Raw genomic sequence first — 22,123 nt, 5'->3', positions numbered from 1 at the left:
ACTCCAAACACCACTGCAAGCAGCTGGAAAGAAGATGGAGGACCAGCCAAGACAACACCTCCAGAGACACCTCCAAATCCACCCTCAGAAGGTACAAGGCACAGATCAAAGAAGCCAGCAAAGCCGCCCTCATGATTAGACTCGAAACCTGCTCCAACACCGACAAAGAGCTCTTCAACATAGTCAAGGAATTTACCAACCCGACGGCTGCCACCAACACCATCATCCCCTCAGAAATCCTCTGCGACAACCTTTCGGACTTCTTTCACAACAAAATCTGCAAGATTTAGTCAAACGTTGCACCCCAACCTACCATAGAGGATATCATGACGCAACCTCCCACCACCACCACGAACACCCACCTCCTGTCTAAAGCCCCTTCCCCACAGATGACATCATCAAAACCATGCAGCACACGATTCATTGGCCCTCCGAGGACAACTGTTCTAGCACTGAGACGAAAAAGTGTGCAGCTGCAGTTGTAAAGACTTCCTGCGTTTGGTAAGGGTAGTTGTTGGACTTGGCCCTTCTGGCAGGTTCACCCCTAGACTTTTTGCTTTTAATGGTGACCTGGTGATGGTGATTTTTGGTTTCTGCGCACTTTCACTGTGTCCCAGTGGAAAGTGCGTGCGCACTTTAAGTGCATGTGGTGAGATAGGCCTGCCCGCCCATAGGAATGCATGGGGAATGTATGTGTCCCTGGTAGTTCCTGATGCGTGGGGTGTACAGGCTCGAGTCTGGTATGTGCGGACTCGTGTGATTGAATGCTGCGAAATGATGTATGCGGCGTGTATGTGTCTAGTGTGGAAGTGCCACTTCTAGACATGGATGTGTATGTGCAGTGAGGCTGCTGGAGCGTGATTGGTTGGAGCTGGCTGGCAAGCCTGGCTCCAGGAAGTCTGGATGGGTCTGCCCAGGAGTGAGTGGAGAGATCAGCATGAGTGATGTGAGGGAGGGCTGCACCTGGTTCCTGAATGGGGCTGGGCTTTCCCCACACAATGCTGGCTCCGCCCCCTGTGGTGCGTCGAACGACCCTAGCCTCCCTAGTGAATGAAAGGGGTGGTTGAGCCATCAAGGGTGCTCCAAAACCAGCTGCGACTGTTTTCTCCCCCACCCTGCACCTACAGACAAAGGATTTAGTAGTATAAGAAGGGGCTGTGTCCCCTTACAATGTGTTCTCTTCCAGGATCCTGAGGGGGCTGCTGCTGTTGCTGGGCAGGAGGACTGCCACTTGGACTGCCTCCCTGCCTGGAGGCCCAGTGAGCTGGCTCTGGGCCCAGCCTTGCCCCCTGTCCACCTGTAGAACTTTGCTGGAACTTTGTTGGGCTTATAGCGCCTGGGAGCGCTGTATTTGATTTCTAGCGCTGAGAGCGATGTACTTTTGTGGCCCTAGCGCTTGGGAGCGCTTTGCCTTCACCCCTAGCGCTGGGAGCGCTTTATTTGCTAAAAGCCGGTGCCCACCCGGCATTTGCTGAATTTGCTGTGGTCTTTATTGAATTTACGAGTGCCAACCTCGATTTAGTAATACTGCAGAGAAGCCGGTGCCCACCCGGCATTTGCTGCTTTGTCCTCCGCCGGGCCGCCGCGCTGCCTGCGACGACCCGGAAGTGGTTGTCAGGCCGGCCAATCAGAGCGCGGCGCGACCGGAAGTCCCGCCCCCGCAGCCCGAGAAGAAGGAAGGAACCGGCTGCATCGGGCCGGCGAGGCTCTCACGAGAGAGAGCCCCGGCCGCCGGCGAAAAGAGCCAAAATCCGGCGGAGAAGAGCCGCCGGGCAGAGGAGACCGAGGGAGCATCCACAAAAGCCCGGTGAGTGCCTGCAAAGGGGAGGGGGCAGTCGGGGCACATTGCCAGTGCCCGCCCCTCCACTCCACTGCGAGGGCCTGAGTGGTTGTGAGGCTCAAGGCGGCATCCTTATTCTTTAAAGCTCTAAGAGGGCTCCGGGGGCATTTGTTCATTCTGAGTCCCCAGAGGGGGGACTCCAGCGCAGGCGGCATTTGTGCAGAGCCCCGAGAGGCTCAAGCCGCATCTTTGGTTGTTCAGAGCCATGGAGGCTTGGGGCATTTCTTTGATTTATGAGCCCTGAGAGGCTCAGGCGACCTTGCTGTGTGTAGAGCCACGAGAGAGGCTCAATGCGCCATTTATTTCTACGAACCACAGAGGCACCGGGGGAATTCTGTTTGGTTCTTGAGCCCACGGGGCTCCAACGAGTGGCCCCATTGTTTGCACCAGTTGCCCAGCACTTTGTGGACAACTGCTACGTTTAGGCCCCTGATTTTGGGACACAGGGCGTCCTAGCTCCTGCGAGGCCAGTTGGCCTAGGGACAGTCACAGGTGGTGACTTATGTGATTGGCGCAATTGTGTTCTTTGATATTTACAGGTTGTGGCTAATGTGATTTTTGCACAATTGCTTGTGCTTGCACCTCTGAATGTGTTTTGATGCATCATGTGTTTTCCCTTCCTTACACCTCTGAATGTTTTTAGGCATCATGTGTTTTCCTTCCTTACACCTCTGAATGTTTTTAGGCATCATGTGTTTTCCTTCCCTGCACCTCTGAATGTGTTTTAATGCGTCATGTGCCATGTTCTTACACCTCTGAATGTATGTTATGCATCATGTGTTATGTGCTTATACCCCTACAGGTATTGTGATACTTAGGTGGTTGTTTTCTTGCTAGTACAGGTGGTGCTAGTGAGGTCCTAGTTCCCTGCGTGACCTGTTCCTAAGGTGGTTAGGGTTGCGTAGGTGGTACTTACCGGTTACCAGTAGTTACTGGTTGTGTGCTAAAGTGATTTTACATTCTAAGTTCTAAAAGTGCTGATTCCTGACAGTGGTCCAGGTGGCCCTGTCTTGTACATATACCCTGTAAATTCTGCCCGTGCCTGTTGGCACATTGTAAAGTGTGTGTTTTCATCTGATGTGTTTCGGTGTAATACAAAGGCTATTTATATATATATAACCTTGTGTGGAGTTTCCTTTGTGGTGGGCCTTGGGTGTTGTTGCTGGGGTGCGTGCGCAAACACTTAACTCACATAGACTCCAAGTTTAGCCTTACTGCTCGTGCTACGTTACCAAGGGGGTGAGCAGGGGTTATCTTGGCGTGTAACTCCCTTGCCCTGACGTGGAAGTGGTGGTCTCTGACTGACTTTGGCGCAAGCCCTGGCCAGCCAGGGATCCCATTTCTAACAGTAGTGTAGTGGAGGGCGGTATCTTTTTTCGTATGCAGTCTTGGCCTTTAACTGTTTTAGATGCTCCCAAACAAACCCATGTCAAATTAAACCCTTGACCCCCCCACCCCCAAAAGTCAGTGTAAAGATTTGATGGCAATTTTTATTGTGTCATTGAGTCTTGCATGCAGTGAAACTACTCCAGCCTTGCGGTAAAGCTGCTCCTCCAACTGGTCTTTAAAAATCTGTATCGTTCTCCTCTGGCCACAAACTGTTCCAAGTGATGGTAGTAGCACTGCTTCTAAAGTACTGAGCTAACTGTGACTGTTACGTATTAATTTTTAGTTTTTTTTCTATATTTCCCACAGCACTCAAGGAAACGGATGTTTATTTGCAACGTATAAAAAGCAGTAAAAATGACCTCAAGCCTCCGCCTTATAAACACATAGAGGTACGGTGTTCTCAAGACCTGGGTCCGTTTGATAATGAATTGTCGTTAACATATGAGGATCGCTGATGTTTACTGCAATGCTTCTGCCTGATGTTTACTGCAATGCTTTTGCCTGATGTTTACTGCGATGCTTCTGCCTGATGTTTACTGCGATGCTTCTACCTGATGTTTACTGCGATGCTTCTGCCTGAAGTTTACTGCGATGCTTCTGCCTGATGTTTACTGTGATGCTTCTGCCTGTTGTGATGCTATTGCCTGATGCTTCTGCCTGATGTTTACTGCAATGCTTCTGCCTGATGTTTACTGCAATGCTTCTGCCTGATGCTTCTGCCTGATGTTTACTGCAAGGCTTCGGCCTGATGTTTACTGCGATGCTTCTGCCTTATGTTTACTGCAATGCTTCTGCCTGATGTTTACTGCAATGCTTCTGCCTGATGTTTACTGCGATGCTTCTGCCTGATGTTAACTGACATGCTTCTGCATGATGCTTCTGCCTGATGTTTACTGCAATGCTTCTGCCTGATGTGTACTGCAATGCTTCTGCCAGATGTCTGCCTGATGTTTACTGCAATGCTTCTGCCTGATGCTTCTGCCTGATGTTTACTGCAATGCTTCTGCCTGATGTTTACTGCAATGCTTCTGATGTTTACTGCAATGTTTCTGCCTGATGCTTCTGCCTTATGTTTACTGCAATGCTTCTGCCTGATGTTTACTGCAATGCTTCTGATGTTTACTGCAATGTTTCTGCCTGATGCTTCTGCCTTATGTTTACTGCAATGCTTCTGCCTGATGTTTACTGCAAAGCTTCTGCCTGATGTTTACTGCAATGCTTCTGATGTTTACTGCAATGTTTCTGCCTGATGCTTCTGCCTTATGTTTACTGCAATGCTTCTGCCTGATGTTTACTGCAATGCTTCTGATGTTTACTGCAATGTTTCTGCCTGATGCTTCTGCCTGATGTTTACTGCAATGCTTCTGCCTGATGTTTACTGCAATGCTTCTGCCTGATGTTTACTGCGATGCTTCGGCCTGATGTTTACTGCAATGCTTCTGCCTGATGTTTACTGCAATGCTTCTGCCTGATGCTTCTTCCTTATGTTTACTGCAATGCTTCTGCCTGATGTTTACTGCGATGCTTCTGCCTGATGTTTACGGCGATGCTTCTGCCTGATGTTTACTGCAATGCTTCTGCCTGATGTTTACTGCGAAGCTTCTGCCTGATGTTAACTGACATGCTTCTGCATGATGTTTACTGCAATGCTTCTGCCTGATGCTTCTGCCTGATGTTTACTGCAATGCTTCTGCCTGATGTTTACTGCAATGCTTCTGATGTTTACTGCAATGTTTCTGCCTGATTCTTCTGCCTTGTTTACTGCAATGCTTCTGCCTGATGTTTACTGCAATGCTTCTGATGTTTACTGCAATGCTTCTGCCTGATGCTTCTGCCTTATGTTTACTGCAATGCTTCTGCCTGATGTTTACTGCAATGCTTCTGATGTTTACTGCAATGCTTCTGCCTGATGCTTCTGCCTTATGTTTACTGCAATGCTTCTGCCTGATGCTTCTGCCTTATGTGTCTAGCTGATGTTTACTGCGATGTTTCAGTCTGATGTTTACTGCAATGCCTCTGCCTGATGCGTCTGCCTGAAGCTCCTTGAAGGTTCCTGAATCTCACAGATTATTTTCTCTCTGTAAACGAGCCATTCCCAAGAGCCTCCATAACATCTACAGGCGGTTCATAGTGGTGTGAGGGCAACAAGCTACATGTGTTGTCGGACCAGTTTTCAGATCACCAACAACCTTTACTCCTGGTGTCTTGGGGCTGTGACCAGTGTACTGTATTGTGGTTGAATTTACATAGCACTTCTTGTCCGTGACTAGTCACGAAACACATGTATGGATAAGTAGCCCCCTACTCTGTGGTCATGGTTAGATGGAAGAGAATGTATGTGTGCACAGGTACATGTCTGTCTGCTGTGGCCTGTGTGAGACGTTTGTTGACGTTATGAGAGTTGTGATTGTAACATGGTTGTGGTGCGGTATGTTCACGTTTACTGAAGTGGATGAGTGTGATCTGTTTCTTATGCTTATTAGGTGCTTGTGTATGACTGCAGAGAAGCGCATGAGTGCAGTGTTGTGCTGTCTTGTGTTTGGCATCAGCCGCTCACATATTACTAATTACATCTCTCTGCCTTTGAGTGCAGCAAAGCAGAGTGAGAGATAGCTGAGGAGGTTATTGTGCCAATGACTCGATTTGTTTTGTTCTCGTTTTGGGCGAGTCTGTTCCTGAGTTATGCTCAACCCTTTCTAGCCATGGCTGCTGATTCTGGATCCTCATAACGTGTATTTGTACGACGCGTTCTCCCTGTAGAGTATTTTGGTGCTGAAACTACAGGTTTGTTAATCAGCTCAATATGAGGTCATCTGACGAAGTAGCAAACGTGCGCTGTTTTCCTGAACTCCAAGGCTTCGGTATTTCTTCAGTTTACAAATAAAGAGCTTTTTCCTAAAAAGGGATTCAATGATGGGTGTGTTTTTGCACGGATGGTAGTCAGCTGAGGCGCAAGTGTACGCATCACGGGGTTCTCTTCTTCGCTTGGATGAAGGCTGGAGCATTGCTGAAGATGTCCCAGTGGGTTATTCAGTCTTGAAGGCCAAGCATCGGGCAGTGGGAGGCAAAAGATGTGGTCCTGTAGACCGAGATGCAATAGTTTGCAAAAAATACAGAACCCAGCCGCATGAAGTTTTCGGGGCAGCAACACTAGGCCACTATATCTTGCTTGTTGGCGTAGCCTACATGAGAGTGGGCAAGAAGAGCCTGCAGCGCCCGGGAAACCTCCGTATAGAAAGACTTGCTGTAGAATCTGCCTGGGATGGAAGCAACTAGAGTTATTTGGGGGTCAGACTTCTGTGATCACTTCCAGGTTTTTCACTGCCATAAACGTCACTGGTGGCTGTGTACTAGTAGTTACTGCATTCTCCACTTGCTCGAAACTCTGTTTTGGACGCGTTAAGTTGTAGGTGTGTTCTCCGAATTCATTGGTGGACAGCTCAGAGGCAGTGGTCTTGTCCTGAGAGGTCTAGTTCAATCAGACTTTCCAGTTTTAAGAGCAGAGTGTCTTCGAAGTAGTTTAAGATCGTTGGGTTGAAGGTCCTGATTAGTTTGGTAGTAGGTGATAAAGACTCGTGGCATGATTGAGATTTGAAGTACATCAGTGTTGATGCGGAAAGATGGTGATTTGAGAAAAGGATGATGCAGAATCTGTCCGCGGGATGGGAGGAGATCCAGTTAATAACGCTAAGTGTTTCTAGACTGCCTAGAAGACAGCGGTGGTCGCCTGCTGTAGGAAGCTGGCTCTTTATGTGCAGTATCAACAAGTTGATATACCGTGTAAAGAGTCCAGGAGTTCCCTCAGGAGTGGACAGGGGCTTGCTGTGCAATCCCAAAGTGCTCCATTAGGGGGTAGTGTGGTCGAGCAGCCTTGGATTAACACAGACGACTGCAAGACATTTGCAAAATATTGTCAATGTTTCAAAAACCACACACAGAACTCAAAAAGGCGATCCACAACAATTTATAAAAATGGCAAGTGCCTTTATATATGTTTAGACATCAGAGTAAGTTTTTAAATATTCGTTTCACTTTAAAAAGTCGACATTGCAATTTCTGAGTTCTGCAATGTTCTCCTATGGAAGGAAGAATGGCTGATTATATGCAAAAGGCATCCAAGAATCTCAAGGCCAGCCAGGAGCTGCAGAAGCACTGGTATGACCAAAAAGCTGCACTGGTTGAATTTCAACCTGGGCAACAGGTGTGGGTTTTGGAGCGAGTGGCACCAAGGGCTCTCCAAGACAGATGTAGTGGCCCTTACCCTATCCTGGAGAAAAAGAGTGAGGTCACCAACTTAGTGGACCTGGGCACCAGCAGGACACCCAGAAGGGTTATCCATGTGAACCGCCTAAAGCTCTACAATGACAGGGCTGACATCACCATGCTGCTGGGGACTGATGAGGAACAGGAAGCAGAGAGTGAACCCCTCCCTGATCTCCTCTCTTCCAGCCCAACAGATGCGTCAGTAGATGGAGTTGTCTTTTCAGACACCCTCTCAATCCAAAAGCAGACTGACTGCAAGCAAGTCTTGCAACAGTATGCTAGTCTCTTTTCCTTGACCCCTGGTCTGACCAGCTGGTGTACCCATGAGGTGGACGCTGGTGACAGTAACCCTGTCAAGAACAAAATCTATCGACAATCAGACCAAGTCAAGGAAAGCATCAAAGCTGAAGTCAGCAAGATGCTGGAGTTAGGGGTTATTGAACCCTCTGAGAGTCCCTGGGCTAGCCCAGTGGTTCTGGTCCCCAAACCTCATCAACAAGGTGGAAAGAGAGAGATGAGGTTCTGTGTGGACTATAGAGGACTCAACTCTGTCACCAAGACAGATGCTCGCCCCATTCCAAGAGCAGATGAGTTGATAGACAAGCTAGGGGCAGCCAAATTCCTCAGTACCTTTGACTTAACTGCAGGGTACTAGCAGATTGGCATGGCCCTTGGAGCCAAAGAGAAAACAGCATTCTCCACACTTGATGGTCACTATCAGTTCACTGTAATGCCTTTTGGGTTAAAGAATGCCCCTGCCACCTTCCAGAGGTTGTTGAACCAAGTCCTGACTGGGCTGGAGTCCTTCAGTGCAGCCTATCTTGATGATATTGCTGTCTTTAGCTCCACCTGGCAGGATCACCTGATCCACCTTGGGAAGGTTCTGCAAACCCTGCAATCTGCAGGACTGACTATCAAGGCATCCAAATCCCAGACAGGGCAGGGCACTGTGGTGTACTTGGGCCACCTTTTCGGTGGAGGCCAGGTCCAACCCTTACAGGCCAAGATCCAGAGCATCCTGGACTGGACAGCTCCAACCACCCAGACTCAAGTCAGGGCATTCCTTGGCTTGACTGGATACTAGAGGAAGTTTGTGAAGGGATATGGGTCTACTGTGACTCCACTCACAGAACTCACTTCCAATAAGATGCCCAAGAAAGTAAACTGGACTGTTAGCTGCCAAAAGCCTTTTGACACCCTGAAAGAAGCAATGTGCTCAGCACCAATTCTAAAAGCACCAGATTATGCCAAGCAGTTCATGGTGCAGACTGATGCCTCAGAACTGGGGATAGGAGCGGTGGGCAGGGGGAAGCTTCAAAGGCATACCACCCTTGTGAGCTTCTCCAGACCATTTGCTGTACCCAGCAACTGGCCCCCACCAGTCTGACCCCCACTCTGGCGGGAAGACTGGCGGGAAAACCTACATCAGGAAGGGGGGTGTGCCAGCCTGTGCCAACTCCACCCCTCAGGTGGGAGAGGCGAGGTGAAGCACGACCCCAGGCTCTGGTCATCTTGAAGATGGGGAGCCCTGCCCAATCACAGCTAGGCTCCTGTCCCCCTCCCACAGGAGAGGAGCAGGCTAGGGGGTGTACTCACCCCAGGACAGGGACCCATTGGTCCCTGCCCTTTCCCTACCTGTAACACCCCTAAACTTAGTATTTAGGGGCACCCTGAACCTTCCTTCCTCAGATCCGATAAGAAAAGATCAAGAAGAAGACCGGCCGTGCAGCTGCTAACAGGACGACAACAACTGACTTGGCCCCAGCACTACTGGCCTGTTGAACCTGGAACCTGTTTCTGCCCAACCCCGGGGAAACCCAGAGAACCTGCCTGCCTTGACCCTCTTAAAGACTCGGACTCCCATCAGCAGAGGCTCTGCTGCAACAACCCTCCCTGGTGCTAGCCAGGAAGCTCCAGACCAATCCACTCTGCACCCGCCGAGCCCGGCCCATGCCTGAGTGATCCAAGACAAGGACGTCCCCCGGCGACTGGGACCCGAAGTCCAGTGCCCAAAGACCCTCCTCGACGAACCACACGACGCCTGCAAACTCAGGCCCAGTGGCCCCTCCAACCGTGATCAGTTGAGGATAAGCTTTTCCGACACCCAAACACACCCCTCCACCCGGCGCCCTACAGCCCCCTGTGCCTTCCTTTGGGGTACCTACCTGTGCTCCAAGATCCCAACTTACCTCTCGAAGTGGCCCCTGAAGAATCTCCGTCCCCGAGCCTGCAGCCTTCGTTCCCTTTTCAAGTTCCTCATTGAATAACATTGAGCGCCCGACGGCTCAAAAGCACCCTGCACCCAGCCGCCAGAGTGCCCCTGGTCGTGCAACCTTTGCCCTATCGTTCTTCCCCATTTGCCCTGAGCAAGTGACCAGGATCCCAGCTCCCACAGCCGCGTGGCCTGCTAGCCGGCAGCCACCTACCAGAGGCCCCCTGCCCCTCATTGGATGACATTGGGCCTAACTACCTCTGCACCCGGCCGCCCCTGTGCCGCTGGGGGTGAACCAACTGTACCTACCTGACCCTGGGGGACCCCTGAGTCCAGGCCTAGAACCCTAACTTCACCAGTCAAGTACTCACCTGGAAAACGGTAACTCACTTACCTGCCATTGGATAACATTGACTGGTTTGACTCTAGAAATTTTCTAAGTGTGAAGGGAAACTTAAAATATTCCCATAAAATCAACTGCATTCCGAATTCCGAAGTACTCACCTGTGCTCAGGAGAGAAGCCAGTACTGCATCTTGAAGCCCAGTACTGAACCGCAGAAGTAATCCCAGCCGGGGCTACTAGTAACTTGAGTTTTCTCCATAGGTCTCCATTGTGTGCTTTTCTGTGAAATTTTTTGTCTACTTTTGAAAAATTGAAATATTCTTTAAAAATCATACCGAATACTGAAACGTAATTACTTACCTGTTTGAAGTTGAGACCCCAGTGCTGGACCTAGGAGCCCAGTACTGGTTTACAAAAGTAACGAGATTGTACTTTAACTGCAACTTGATTTTCCTCCGATTGGATAACATTGCCAGATTTTCATTGAAAAGTTTCTAAGTTTGAACTTTTAAAATAGCTTTATATTTCTTAAAAATCACTGCAATAATTAAAAAAATGTACTAAACTGTTTACAGCTTAGACCCCAGGACTGAATCTATGATCCAGTCCTGGAACTACCAAAGTAATCTACAAAGCAATCAACTGTACATATATGATGAAAACCCTTTGAGCTCAATGCTAAATTGTGTTTAGAATTGTGTTGCCTACTGCAACCCCTGAACCTAGTGTGTTTACAAAGTTCATTGCCTTTCTGCAAAGTACTCATCTCAGACCTCTCCTATTGAGAACAGTATATTTTGATACCTGTTGGTTCTAGAAATAAAACAACTATATATTTGATATACAAACAATTGGCCTGGAGTTCAGTCCTTGAGTGTGTGAAACCTTTTGCGGACTGAGTGTGTGCATCAAATGCTTTACACTGTCCTCTGGTATTGCCTTACTGCTCGACCAAGCTACCACTTTAGAGAGTAAGGCCAGCCCTCACTTTAACCTCTGTTATACCTCTGGGGATTGTGGACTTTATACACACTATAGCTTATTCTGGTCCAGTGTATATAGAGCCACTTTCTCACACATTGGGGCTGGTGGGCCCCCTAGGGACCCTTCACTTATGCCCGGCAGACTGCCAATGCAGCATGCATGGCCTGGTGCAGGCAAAAACAGTTGACATGGCTCATTGCCTGTGTGCCATGCCAACCAACACTGCCTAAAGTATAGGTTAGACACCCCTCTAGCAGGCCTACCAGCTCTAAGGCAGGGTGCACTATACCACAGGTGAGGGCATAGCTACATGAGCAGATATGGCCCTACAAGATGTACGGCCATCCTTTTATATCATATGTGCCGGGGAAGAGTACATGGGCTGGAAGCTCGACAACTCGAGTTCTACAGCACTATGATGGTTTCTCTAAACCCATGAGTGTTGGGTTCCTTTCAATAAACCCACACTGATGCCAGTATGGGGTTTATTGAACCATGTACTCAGAGGGCACCTCGGGGTGCCTCCTGACAACCTCCAGACCGTGGTGTGATAGACGGGCTGTAGGCAGCCTGCCAACACCAGACATGTTTCTGGACCCCTGGGTCGAGAGCCTCTGCTCTCTGAGACCAGAAACAAAGTACATCCTGGGCAAAGGTGTCACACCTCCTCCCCCTGGATGGGCACAGTGCTCGAGAGGGAAGCTTCAACGGCCTGCTTCCTTAGTAATGCGACCCCCAGCCTTTGCGGCTAGCAGCAGATGGCAGCCCGCAATTTACACCCCCACTTTGGGTGGGAAAACATAGAATTGGAGGTGTGCCCACCTCTGCCAACTCTACCTCTAAAGTGCCGGAGGTCAGATGAAGCACATCTTTCAGTCCCCGCCATCTTGAAGCTGGGCAGACCCCTCCAATCAGGGCTCGGTCTATGCCCCTTCCGACAGGAGGGTGGCATCATTTATGGTGTAGTCACCCCAGGTAAGGTTCCCATTGGCCCTACCTGCTACTCCCCTGAATTGCCCCTAAATTTAGTATTTAGATGGCTCTCACAGACCTGGAAATAGTTCCTGACGACTAAAGAAAGAACAAGCATTTGAAATGCAATAGGAGAATTTGAGCTAATAGCATTGTAAAATATAAATAGTAAATTGTAAATAGTAGCTTAAAGTCTCCCAAATGTTAGACCTATCGCATTGCAAATATTTTTTGTTTACAAGCGCCCCAAGCCGCACTTTCATGTTAATTGAGGCCGCGCCCCTTTCTTTAGACGAGCCGCATCTAAAAGAAGGGGCGCCGCCGCATGTAAAGTGAAAGTGCGGTATTGTACGCTCTTACAAAAAAGAAAAGTGAATAAATAGTTTAAAAAAAAAGAATGTACAAAAAATAATTGCTGCCCAATTTGACGCCGCAAATGAAGCAAAGGCGTGGCCGCCACTGTGGCGTGCTGTGCTATAAAAAATATTAAGTAAAGCGTTAGGAGAGAGCATATCTTGTCTGCAACTGCAGGTAGTTGAAAACAATTTAAGGAAATAGTGCTTGGAGGCTGTGATTAAAGCCTAAGCCTTAAGGGAAAATACAAGATGAGACCAGGCGTACAAAGGTGGGACTACTAAGCCTATTGACCAATGAAAAGCCACAGTTTACAAAGGACAATGACACGAGCCAATGAAAAATATAGGCGGAGAGTGGGGGGAGCTTGTAGTCCATACCTGAATACAGCATGCTCACAGAGCAGCGCATGCGCTACCCCGGCTCGACCTAAAAAGGGCGAAGGTGACGGCGTGCAGAAGAAGACTGAAGTTGCCTTCTGACTTGGCCACAGCCCTACCAGCGACTTAGGTTACCTCAGGTAATGTGGAAAACAAGAACACTCTTTCGTTACACTCTCATACCAGTCCAAAACATGGAGTAAATGGAGACACGAGCAAGTTTGAAATATTTATTTCTAACGCTGTGATCTCAGGTGCAGCATCTTACTTAATACAAACAGACATATTATTAGAAACAAGATTGTCCGCATAGATACTATTACATAAAATACAAAGGGAGAAAGCATGTTATGAGGCTAAATGGAAACCAGTTTAAAATATACCTATATTTCACCCTCCCTAGCTAGTAGGTTATTTTATATCTACAGAAGGTCTCTTAGGCTTACATGGGCGGCCCCATACCTCTGGTATCAGCAGAAGTGGATCACATCGAGTTCTGTACAAGCTCTCTGCATGCGAATGTTCTCCAAGTGTGTGTGATCATGCCTGCGCAGTGCATTATTAACCGCGCCAGTATCAGAGGTGGCCGCAGCTGCATATGTGCTATGGCTAGAACGTGCGCTGATCATTTCGAACAACAGACACCGTGTCCAAGATAACCTTGACGGCCTCAGCACTCACTGTACAGACTAAACTAACAAAGCAGCTTAGAAATGCAGAAAAACAAGTTATTCCCATGTGAAGCAAAATACTCAGCCTTCTCTAAACAATGGTGCAAGTGCGTGTCGTGTGCAAAGCAGAGCAGGAAAGTAAAAATTGCGTTTAATCTCCTACTAAGCCATGCTAACTTAACACTGTGTGAATGTAAGGCTCAGCCCCACCACAAGGGAGCTGAACAGCTGTCTCTGGCCTCCATCCTACAACCTCCAGTTCGATGCCTGAGCCTGTTTGTTGAAAGCAAAGTCTCCATTGAAAACCACTTAGTATCTGACACGGAAATGCACCCTGCAGCTGGCCGCCCCAGTGTCGCTGGTGGGGGTTTTGTGCTGCTTTGTGACACCACCAATGATTGATCTAACCCCCAAAGCTAGGTCCCTGAACCGATTTACCTACCTGCAAGCAATGTGTCTTTGAGCACCCCCAGTCTCCCTTGAAACGCATTGGGCCGAACTTCGATTTTGACCTCTGCATCCGGCCGACCTGTGCCGCTGGTGGTGGAGTATTGGTACTCATCTGACCCTTGCTGACCTTTGGTCCCGAAGACTGGAACTGTAAGTCCTACTTACCTGAATAACCACATTATTGTTTTCCTCCATAGGATACCATTGAACTCTTTAAAAATTGCACTTAGTGTTCACTTTTGAAAGTCTTAAGTAGTTTTCCTGCAAAATGTAATTGCCTTATTGCGAAGATCTTGGTCTTAAAAAAAACCTCAAAAAAGCTTATTTTCATGAAATTGGTGTGGACATTTTTTTTTGAGTGGTGCATCGGTTATTGGTTATGTGTGTACAATAAACGTCTTACTCTCCTCTGTGTTATGGCTAAGGCTGCTCGCCCACGCTACCACTAATCGAGCACTTTAGGTTTACATTGAGCCCTGTACTTTTCTGGGGTAATCTCTGTACTCTGTGCACGGTATAACCACCCAGTGGCATTACCATCTACAGAGCCAGCTTCCTACAACCTGTGTAGAAGAAGTAGTTCTCAAATGAGTGGTACTTGGTGCCAGAAATGTATGAATCTGTGCATATGGTAAATTAAAATGTCCAAATATAATTTTAAAACTAACAATAGTCTTTGTTTTGTTTCTACAGCGGAATACACGCTGCGGTAAAGTTCATCTCCCTTCAGTGGACATTTCCCAGATCCCGCAGTGTAGCTGCAAGCCGACGTCTGAGAATCCCTGTGGATTTTATTCTGAGTGCATAAACCGAATGCTGCTGTACGAATGTCATCCCGAAGTGTGTCCGTCCGGCGAGCGCTGTCAGAACCGTAGCTTCTCTAACCTCGAGTATCCAGAGACCAGAGTTATCAGAACCGAAGGCAAGGGGTGGGGCCTGGTGGCCACGAGAGACATTCGGAAGGTACCCAAGTCAAGTCTGTGTTTATCTGTTCTCCACCCAGAGGATCTATTTTATATGCTGTGATGAGTGTTATGAGGAGCATTCGCACAATAGCTTGTTCAAGCCAGGCGTCCCCTGGATCGCTCTTCTCTGTGTTCACTCGTGCACGCTGCGCCTTATGCGTGTATCACTGCACCACTCAATTCATGCTTTTCCAGGTATCGAGCAAGGCCCATTTTTGGTGAGTATAGTTCGTGTTTCAGAAATTTCTCCCTTCAGAGTGGTCCTAGTTTGATCCTGACCTTTGCCCCCTCTGCTCCTGCTGTTCACAGTGAACTTCAGGTCCGGCTTACGATACAACAAACAGTTCTAATTGGTGACTCACTCAAAGCCTGTGCCTAATGTTTACCGAACCTTGTTTCTCCAGTATTAGGGGTGTCTTTCATAGATTCACATGCCTGAATCATTCCCCGTCGTCGGAGTGGGAGTCCCACGGTACATAAAAAAGCAATAATATGCCATAATAACATAGGAAAAACCAGTAATTCCCAACCAGGAAGTAAAGTAGCCTAAGCTACAGGAAAACAAACTTCCGCACTCATGACTATCCTAGTCATTTTGTATAGTCCAAACTACAGCCAATCAGGCGACAGCACCCACCAGAAGGTTCTCCCCAGAGGCTCAGGCTCTCAAATTTTCTACCGCACGTCGTGTGAAGGGAGTCTCCCTGAGCTCTGCTCAGTACTTCTCTATTTTCCTTCTTGAATCTAGTGTTTTGAAGGTGTCTTCCAAGAAATCTTTATTCAGACCTTGTGACTCTTGTGGTAAGCTCCGGCTTTTTAAAGAAGATCCCCACAAGAAGTGCATTTATTGCCTTTATCCTGAACATCAAGTAAAGGACTGCAAGATCTGTAGAACCTTCCCTCAGAAGACCCTCAGGGACAGAGAGGGCCGCCTGCTTTTGTGGCTACAAAAGCTTAAGGATTTGGATTATCCTGCTTCTGTGGTAGGCAGTATTGCCTCTGGGTCTACTTCAGCCTCTAGGAAGAGAGCTGCTGCTGAGGTGTTAACTTCTCCTGGGGCAAAAGTTGCTAAGAAACAACTACCAACTAAGGGGTCTGAGAGGCCTTCCACATCTAAGGCTACTCCCCCTGTTAAGGAGAAAGGTGGTCCATCTACGCCCCCGAGAAGATCCACCAAAAAGTCACCTCAGACATCTGAGAAGAATTTACCTCAGATTCAACCTCTGTCATCGACGCCGTCGTCGATTCCTTGGTCGACGAAGATCTCCGTCAACGCTACATCCACGTCGACTGTAACTTTTTCATCTCCTAAACCACAGATGATTGTCGACGGCGTCTTCATCGCCGACGATGGTCTATGTCACTGTTAGACCTATCTCGTCGCCGGCAGGGTCTTCATCTTCTGCCATCATCGGCTACTCTAAAAAAGATCCCGTCGACGACATCCTCGTAGACGCTTGCTCTTCCGCTGACGAAGAACCTACTGTCGACGGGCTCATCGAGTACCACACCGTCGACAAATACACCGTCGACGAAGGCACTGTCGACGACGAAGGCACCATCGTCGACGAAGACGTCGACGAAGATAACACCGTCGACGAAGCCAATACCGTCGACGAAGCCAACATAGTCGACGAAAACACCACCGTCGACGGAACCATCATTGTCGACGATTTCTGCACCGTCAACGACGACCTCGTCGTTGTCTAAACCCAAATCCAAGTCAACGATTCCTTTGGTGGACCCACCGTCGACGCCGCAGCTATCTTCTTGTACCACTCTGCAAGTGAGGTCGCCGTCTACTGCTTTTCTGTCGACGCCAAAATCGTCTTTGCTCCAGAGACATGGTTCCACCTTGGAGCAGTTATCACCTCTGCATTTTTCCCCGCAAAGGGTACCCCTGCAGGTTCCAAACAAGCTTCTTGACTCTGAAGACAGTGAGGAGGATTCTGTCATTGAAGAAACCTTTGGAACGGCGACAAGTCCTTCCGAGCTGAACATAAAGTATCAGGAGGACGACCAAGACGATCAACATTCACCTGAACTAATGACATCACAGGTAACAAATGTCCCTGCAGCTCAGGTGCCAATTGCATTGCTTACCAATCTTCAATGCTCGCTGGACGACTATTACAGGCGTTTTCCGCCATCAGAATCTACAGGCTCTGTGCCTCCTACACCTGCGGTGGAAACACCTTTACCAGACTTCAGACCTCCAAGGTCTCCTCCTCCTACACCGTCCAACCAGCCGGACGAACAACATTCTTCTGACGAAGAAGAAAGAGAGGAAGGAGAGGTTGATGACAGGTCCATGATGTCGGAGTGGGATGATTACCAAGTACAAACTCCTTCTCCATCTCCTCCGGCTACCTCGAATTCACCACCAGTGGACGTGGGTGGATTCCACTTCTTATGGAGCGGGCTATGAAGCGCTTCCATATAGACATGGAACATACGGAGCAGGAATGCTTTCTGTATGATTTTAAAGACCAGCCAAGAAAGAAAGCGAAATCTATACCTATTATAGACTTCATCTGGCAGGAGGGTGTTAAGGTCATGTCCACCCCAGCTTCCATACCTCCAGTCCTGCCACGGATCGATAAGAAATATAAGGCACCTGCAAAATCTCCTGCTTGCCTTATAGGACAACCAAAACTGGTTTCAGTCATTGTTCAAGCGGGCCAAAAGAGATCTAGGAATCCTTCTTCTCCAATTACAGCCCCACCGGATAGAGATGGCAGGCGCTTGGATGCCATTGGTAAACATGCGTCAACGATGGCAGCTACCACGGTCCGGCCTGCTAATTCACTGGCCATCCTGGGCAGATATGACCGGCAGATTTGGTCGGATATTTCCCCATACATAAATCTACTTCCTGAGCCTTCGAACTCTGAGGCGCTGAAAATCCTGCAGGAAGGGGAAAGAAGCTTGGCTGAGATGATCGACTCGGCGGTTGATGTTGCCTCAACTGGATTCAGGCAATTGGCGGGTGCTGCTGTCTTGCGTAGACAGGGGTGACTATGATCCACTTCATTCCGTCAAGAAGTACAAACGATGGTATTAGATATGCAGTATGACGGAGATTTTCTGTTTGGCCCGCAAGTGGAGGAAGCCTTGCAAACTATAAAAAAGGATTCAGAAACAGCGAAATCCTTGGGCACCCTGCAATATCGTAAACCGCCCTTTCGAGGAGCGAGAGGACGTGGATCGTCCTCCAACAGAGGTGGATATACACAACAATCTTCCTACAGGCAGGGAAATCAGTGCTACCAAACCCAGCGCTATCAGTCCTACGACCAACGAAGAAATAATTATTCCCAGAACAGGGGAAAACCGGCCTACCGCGGAAAGGACAAACGTCAATGAGACTTATCTCCTGCCACCGCTCCTGCCCCACTCTCAAGTAAAAATTGGAGGACAAATATCAAAATTTTACTCAAAATGGTCATCGATAACATCGGACAGGTGGGTCCTGGACATTGTGGCCAAGGGCCATTCCCTAGAATTCGAACAGTTTCCTCCAAATGTTCCCCCAAAGGTCCACCTCCAGCTCATCTAAGAGCTCTTTGTCCAGATCAATTTGATGTTGAAAAAAGGAGCAATCAAGAGAGTTCCTCAAATTCTGAGGGGAACAGGATTCTACTCCAGATTTTTTCTGGTAAAGAAGAAATCCAGAGAATGGCGTCCGATTCTGGATCTCCGTGCCCTAAACAAATATCTAAATAAGTTGTCGTTCAGAATGTTGTCGCTACAAGAAATACTGCATCTTCTAGCAGCTGGAGACTACATGGCCACCTTGGATCTCCAAGACGCGTATTTCCACATCCCCATCTTACCTCGCCACAGAGAGTTCCTGCGATTCAGAGCGGCTGGCAGGGATTATCAATTCAGAGTTCTTCCCTTTGGGCTGCGCTCGGCACCCAGCGTGTTTACAAAGGTTTTGGCCCGGGTGGCGGCGCACCTCCGGCTGGAGGGGATACAAATATTCCCATATTTAGACGACTGCCTTATCAAGGCCAGTTCTTACGAGGATGCAGACAATCATGTACAGCAATGTCTAACCCTCTTTCAGTCTCTGGGTCTCTCCATCATCATCAGCAAATCCCAGTTGGTACCGTCACAAAGACGGGCTTTCCTGGGAGCAACCTTAGACACCCAGCTGCTCCAAGCCTTCGTCTCGGACGAGAGACAAAATAAGATACAGAACATGGCTCAGGATCTACTTTCAAAAAAGTCAGTTTCAGTCCGACGGTTCAAATCCTTTCTGGGGATGGTATAGTCGTGCATTCCATTAATACCGAATTGCTGACTCAGAATGAGGCCTCTTCAGGAGGAACTCAGCTTACAATGGCTGCAGGTCTCCGGCTCCTTCGAGGATCTCATCAAGATTACCCCTCGCATTTGGGGTTCCCTTCTCTGGTGGATACAAAGACGGAATCTTCGGCAGGGCTGCGCTTTCCTTCAGGATGCGCCACGCTTTACGATCACCACGGACGCATCCCCCGAAGGCTGGGGAGCTCATCTTCAAGGGCTGACAATCAGCGGCAAATGGAGCCCTCTGCAAAGATGTTGCCCCACATCAATCTGTTAGAGCTGAGAGCCATCTTCCTTGACTCAAAGCATTTCGCGAAATCATCCAAGGAGCCACTGTGTTGGTGCGCACAGACAACACCACAAGCATGCACTATGTCAACAAACCGGGAGGAACAAGATCAGCTCTGTTGTCTCAAGAAGCCCAGGCGCTGTGGGCATGGGCAATACGACACAGAATAAATCTTCAGGCGGTTCATGCTCCTGGAACAGAGAACGTCCTTGCAGACACTCTCAGCACGACAACAGTGTCTACTCACGAGTGGGAGGTTCATCAGCAGACGGTAGATCGGATCTTCCGACAGTGGAGTCATCCAGATCTAGACCTCTTTGCTACCAAGAACAACAGCAAATGCCGGTTCTTTGCAAGTTGGCATCCCCACAAAGACTCTCAGGGGAATGCGTTTTCGATAGACTGGTCTCTGATATATGCTTACGCTTTTCCACCAATACCACTGGTTTCCAGATCCTGAGGAAGATGAAGAAAGAGCCGTGTCGGCTGATTCTCATTGCTCCCAGATGGCCTCGCCAATACTGGTTCACCGAGCTCCTTCTCCTATCATAGTGCGAACCGATTCAGCGGAGTCCAATTCTGGACCTACTTTCCATTCAGGACGGTCAGATTTACCATCCGGACCCGACATCGCTGAGATTAGCGGCCTGGCGCCTGAGTACCTTGAGTTCGCCCATCTAAACATTCCTGCGGATTGCAAGGAAGTTCTGGCCTAGTTCTAGCGCGGGGACATGCCGTGATGGCATTACTGTGCGCTTTACAAGCTCTTTATTATTATTATTATTATCAAGAGCGCCTGCTACCATAAAGACGTACAGTCTCAAATGGAAACGTTTTTGTATCTGGTGTCGTTCAGCTGGTCCAGAGGAAATCTTGCCTTTTTTTCTTACATCTAGCAAGATCGGGATTGTCTCATGCAACCCTGAAGCGATTTCAAGATACCGACAAGATGGGACCTCTTCTCTTTACTCGTCAAGGATTATACAACAATTCTTTAAGGGCCTTTTCAGAATGTTCCCTCCAGTACGTCGTCCACCTCCATCGTGGCATCTCCATGAAGTGCTAGCGCAACTTATGCGCCATCCCTTTGCACCTATCCACAGAGCCGATTTGAAATTCCCAACGTGGAAAGTGTCACTTCTTTTGGCTTTGACTTCCTCTAGAAGAGTCAGTGACATGCAGGCTTTTACGGTTCATCATTCTTTCTTACAATTCACCAATGACTCTGTGGTGCTCCGCACTAATCCGAAATTCATACCCAAAGTGACTTCGGATTTCCATCTAAACGAACCTGTAATTTTAAAGACCTTCTTTCCTAATCCACAATCACCTGCGGAAAGGGCATTGCGTACTCTGGACATTAAGAGATGTCTAAAGTTCTATTTGCAAAGAACATCTACTTTATGCAAATCTGATCAACTGTTTATCACTTATGGTGCAATTCGTAAGGGCCAAGCAGTTTCTAAGCAAACAATTGCAAGATGGATTTCTGCAACCATTGCTTTTTGCCATGCACAAGCAGGCAGACCTCTGCGCGCATCTCCTAGAGCGCATTCTACGAGGGCAGTGTCTTCTTCAACGGCCCTCTTCGCTGGATTCCCTCTTCAGCACATCTGCAGAGCGGCAACCTGGGCCAGTCGGCATACTTTCACCAAACACTACTGTTTGGATGCGGCCAGTGAGACCGATGCTTCAGTGAGTCGAGCAGTTCTACGTAATCTTTTCAACTAAGGTGAGCCTCTATTCCCACCTCCTATTACTGCTGTCAGACGCTTGTTATGGTTTTATTGTGCACATGCTCAAGTAACTGCATTTTATCGGCTTTTAATACTCTATTATTTACATATTGCATGGTTATGTGTTAATCATATTGACAAGCTTAAGCTACTATTAGCGTCTGCCAGGACGGATATGTACTGCTTTCTACTCTGATTCAGTACAAAAGGGGGTGGTGATGGACGGAGCATCTGAATCAATCAAACCCTCACACCCAGTCAAAAGATCTGGGTTTAATCCATCACCGTTCTTTAGCCCACTCTGCCACCCCAGTTCAGACATGGCTATATGCAAATCAGTCTGACCCTGTGCCTCATGGGAACAGTCCCGCCCGAACTGCCAAGCCATGTCTTCCCTGGACCGGAAACAAGCTTCCGAGGACCGGTTTCTGGCATTCCAGCCGTCTTCAGCCCGGCTTGCTTGAATCCAGTGGCAAAGTGAGCAAGGGACTGACGTCTGAGCATACCCTGCCACACTTATGGTGGCTGTAGGAGAGTGGGGTCTGCAATCCCATGGCCACCTCAGATTTTTTGCTTCACTGATTTACGACTTTCCCTGGCTGTGGGCCTGCTAATCAGACCCACAGCCTAGCTGTTCTCTCTCTAAATTACAACCATGTACCTTAGGTGCATTTTACCAATTGGTACTGGGCCACCTTATCAGTCCCTGTACAGCATACCTTAGGTATCCAGGGCATAGGTGTACCCAGGGCCTACCAGGGGCTGAAGCATGTATTATGCCACCCCTGGCTGACCACCCAAAACAGACACAACTGGCTGCACGACAGCTGGGGCAAGGTGGTGTAAACACCCTTTGCTTTAGAAATAATATTCCTATATCTAACCCTAAAATGGACCCATATGTTCCTATCAGTCACTCCTATGGCAGGCCTTATCGATCCTGAAGGCAGAGTGCTTGGA

At 48.4% G+C, this 22,123-nt stretch overlaps 1 protein-coding gene across 1 annotated transcript in view; it reads left to right on the top strand.

Moving 5' to 3' along the window:
• The window catches only part of LOC144817649 (uncharacterized), a 317,824-nt gene that overhangs the window by 108,963 nt on the left and 186,738 nt on the right, over positions 1 to 22,123 (top strand). The window contains 2 exon segments of the mRNA XM_078674369.1: positions 3,536 to 3,618; positions 14,553 to 14,822. Coding sequence (XP_078530495.1) covers positions 3,536 to 3,618; positions 14,553 to 14,822 — 353 coding nt within the window.

The sequence above is a fragment of the Lissotriton helveticus genome, chromosome 2_1 (genome assembly GCF_964261635.1).
Source record: "Lissotriton helveticus chromosome 2_1, aLisHel1.1, whole genome shotgun sequence".
Taxonomy (NCBI): domain Eukaryota; kingdom Metazoa; phylum Chordata; class Amphibia; order Caudata; family Salamandridae; genus Lissotriton; species Lissotriton helveticus.
This window is presented reverse-complemented; position numbering and strand designations above follow the sequence as displayed.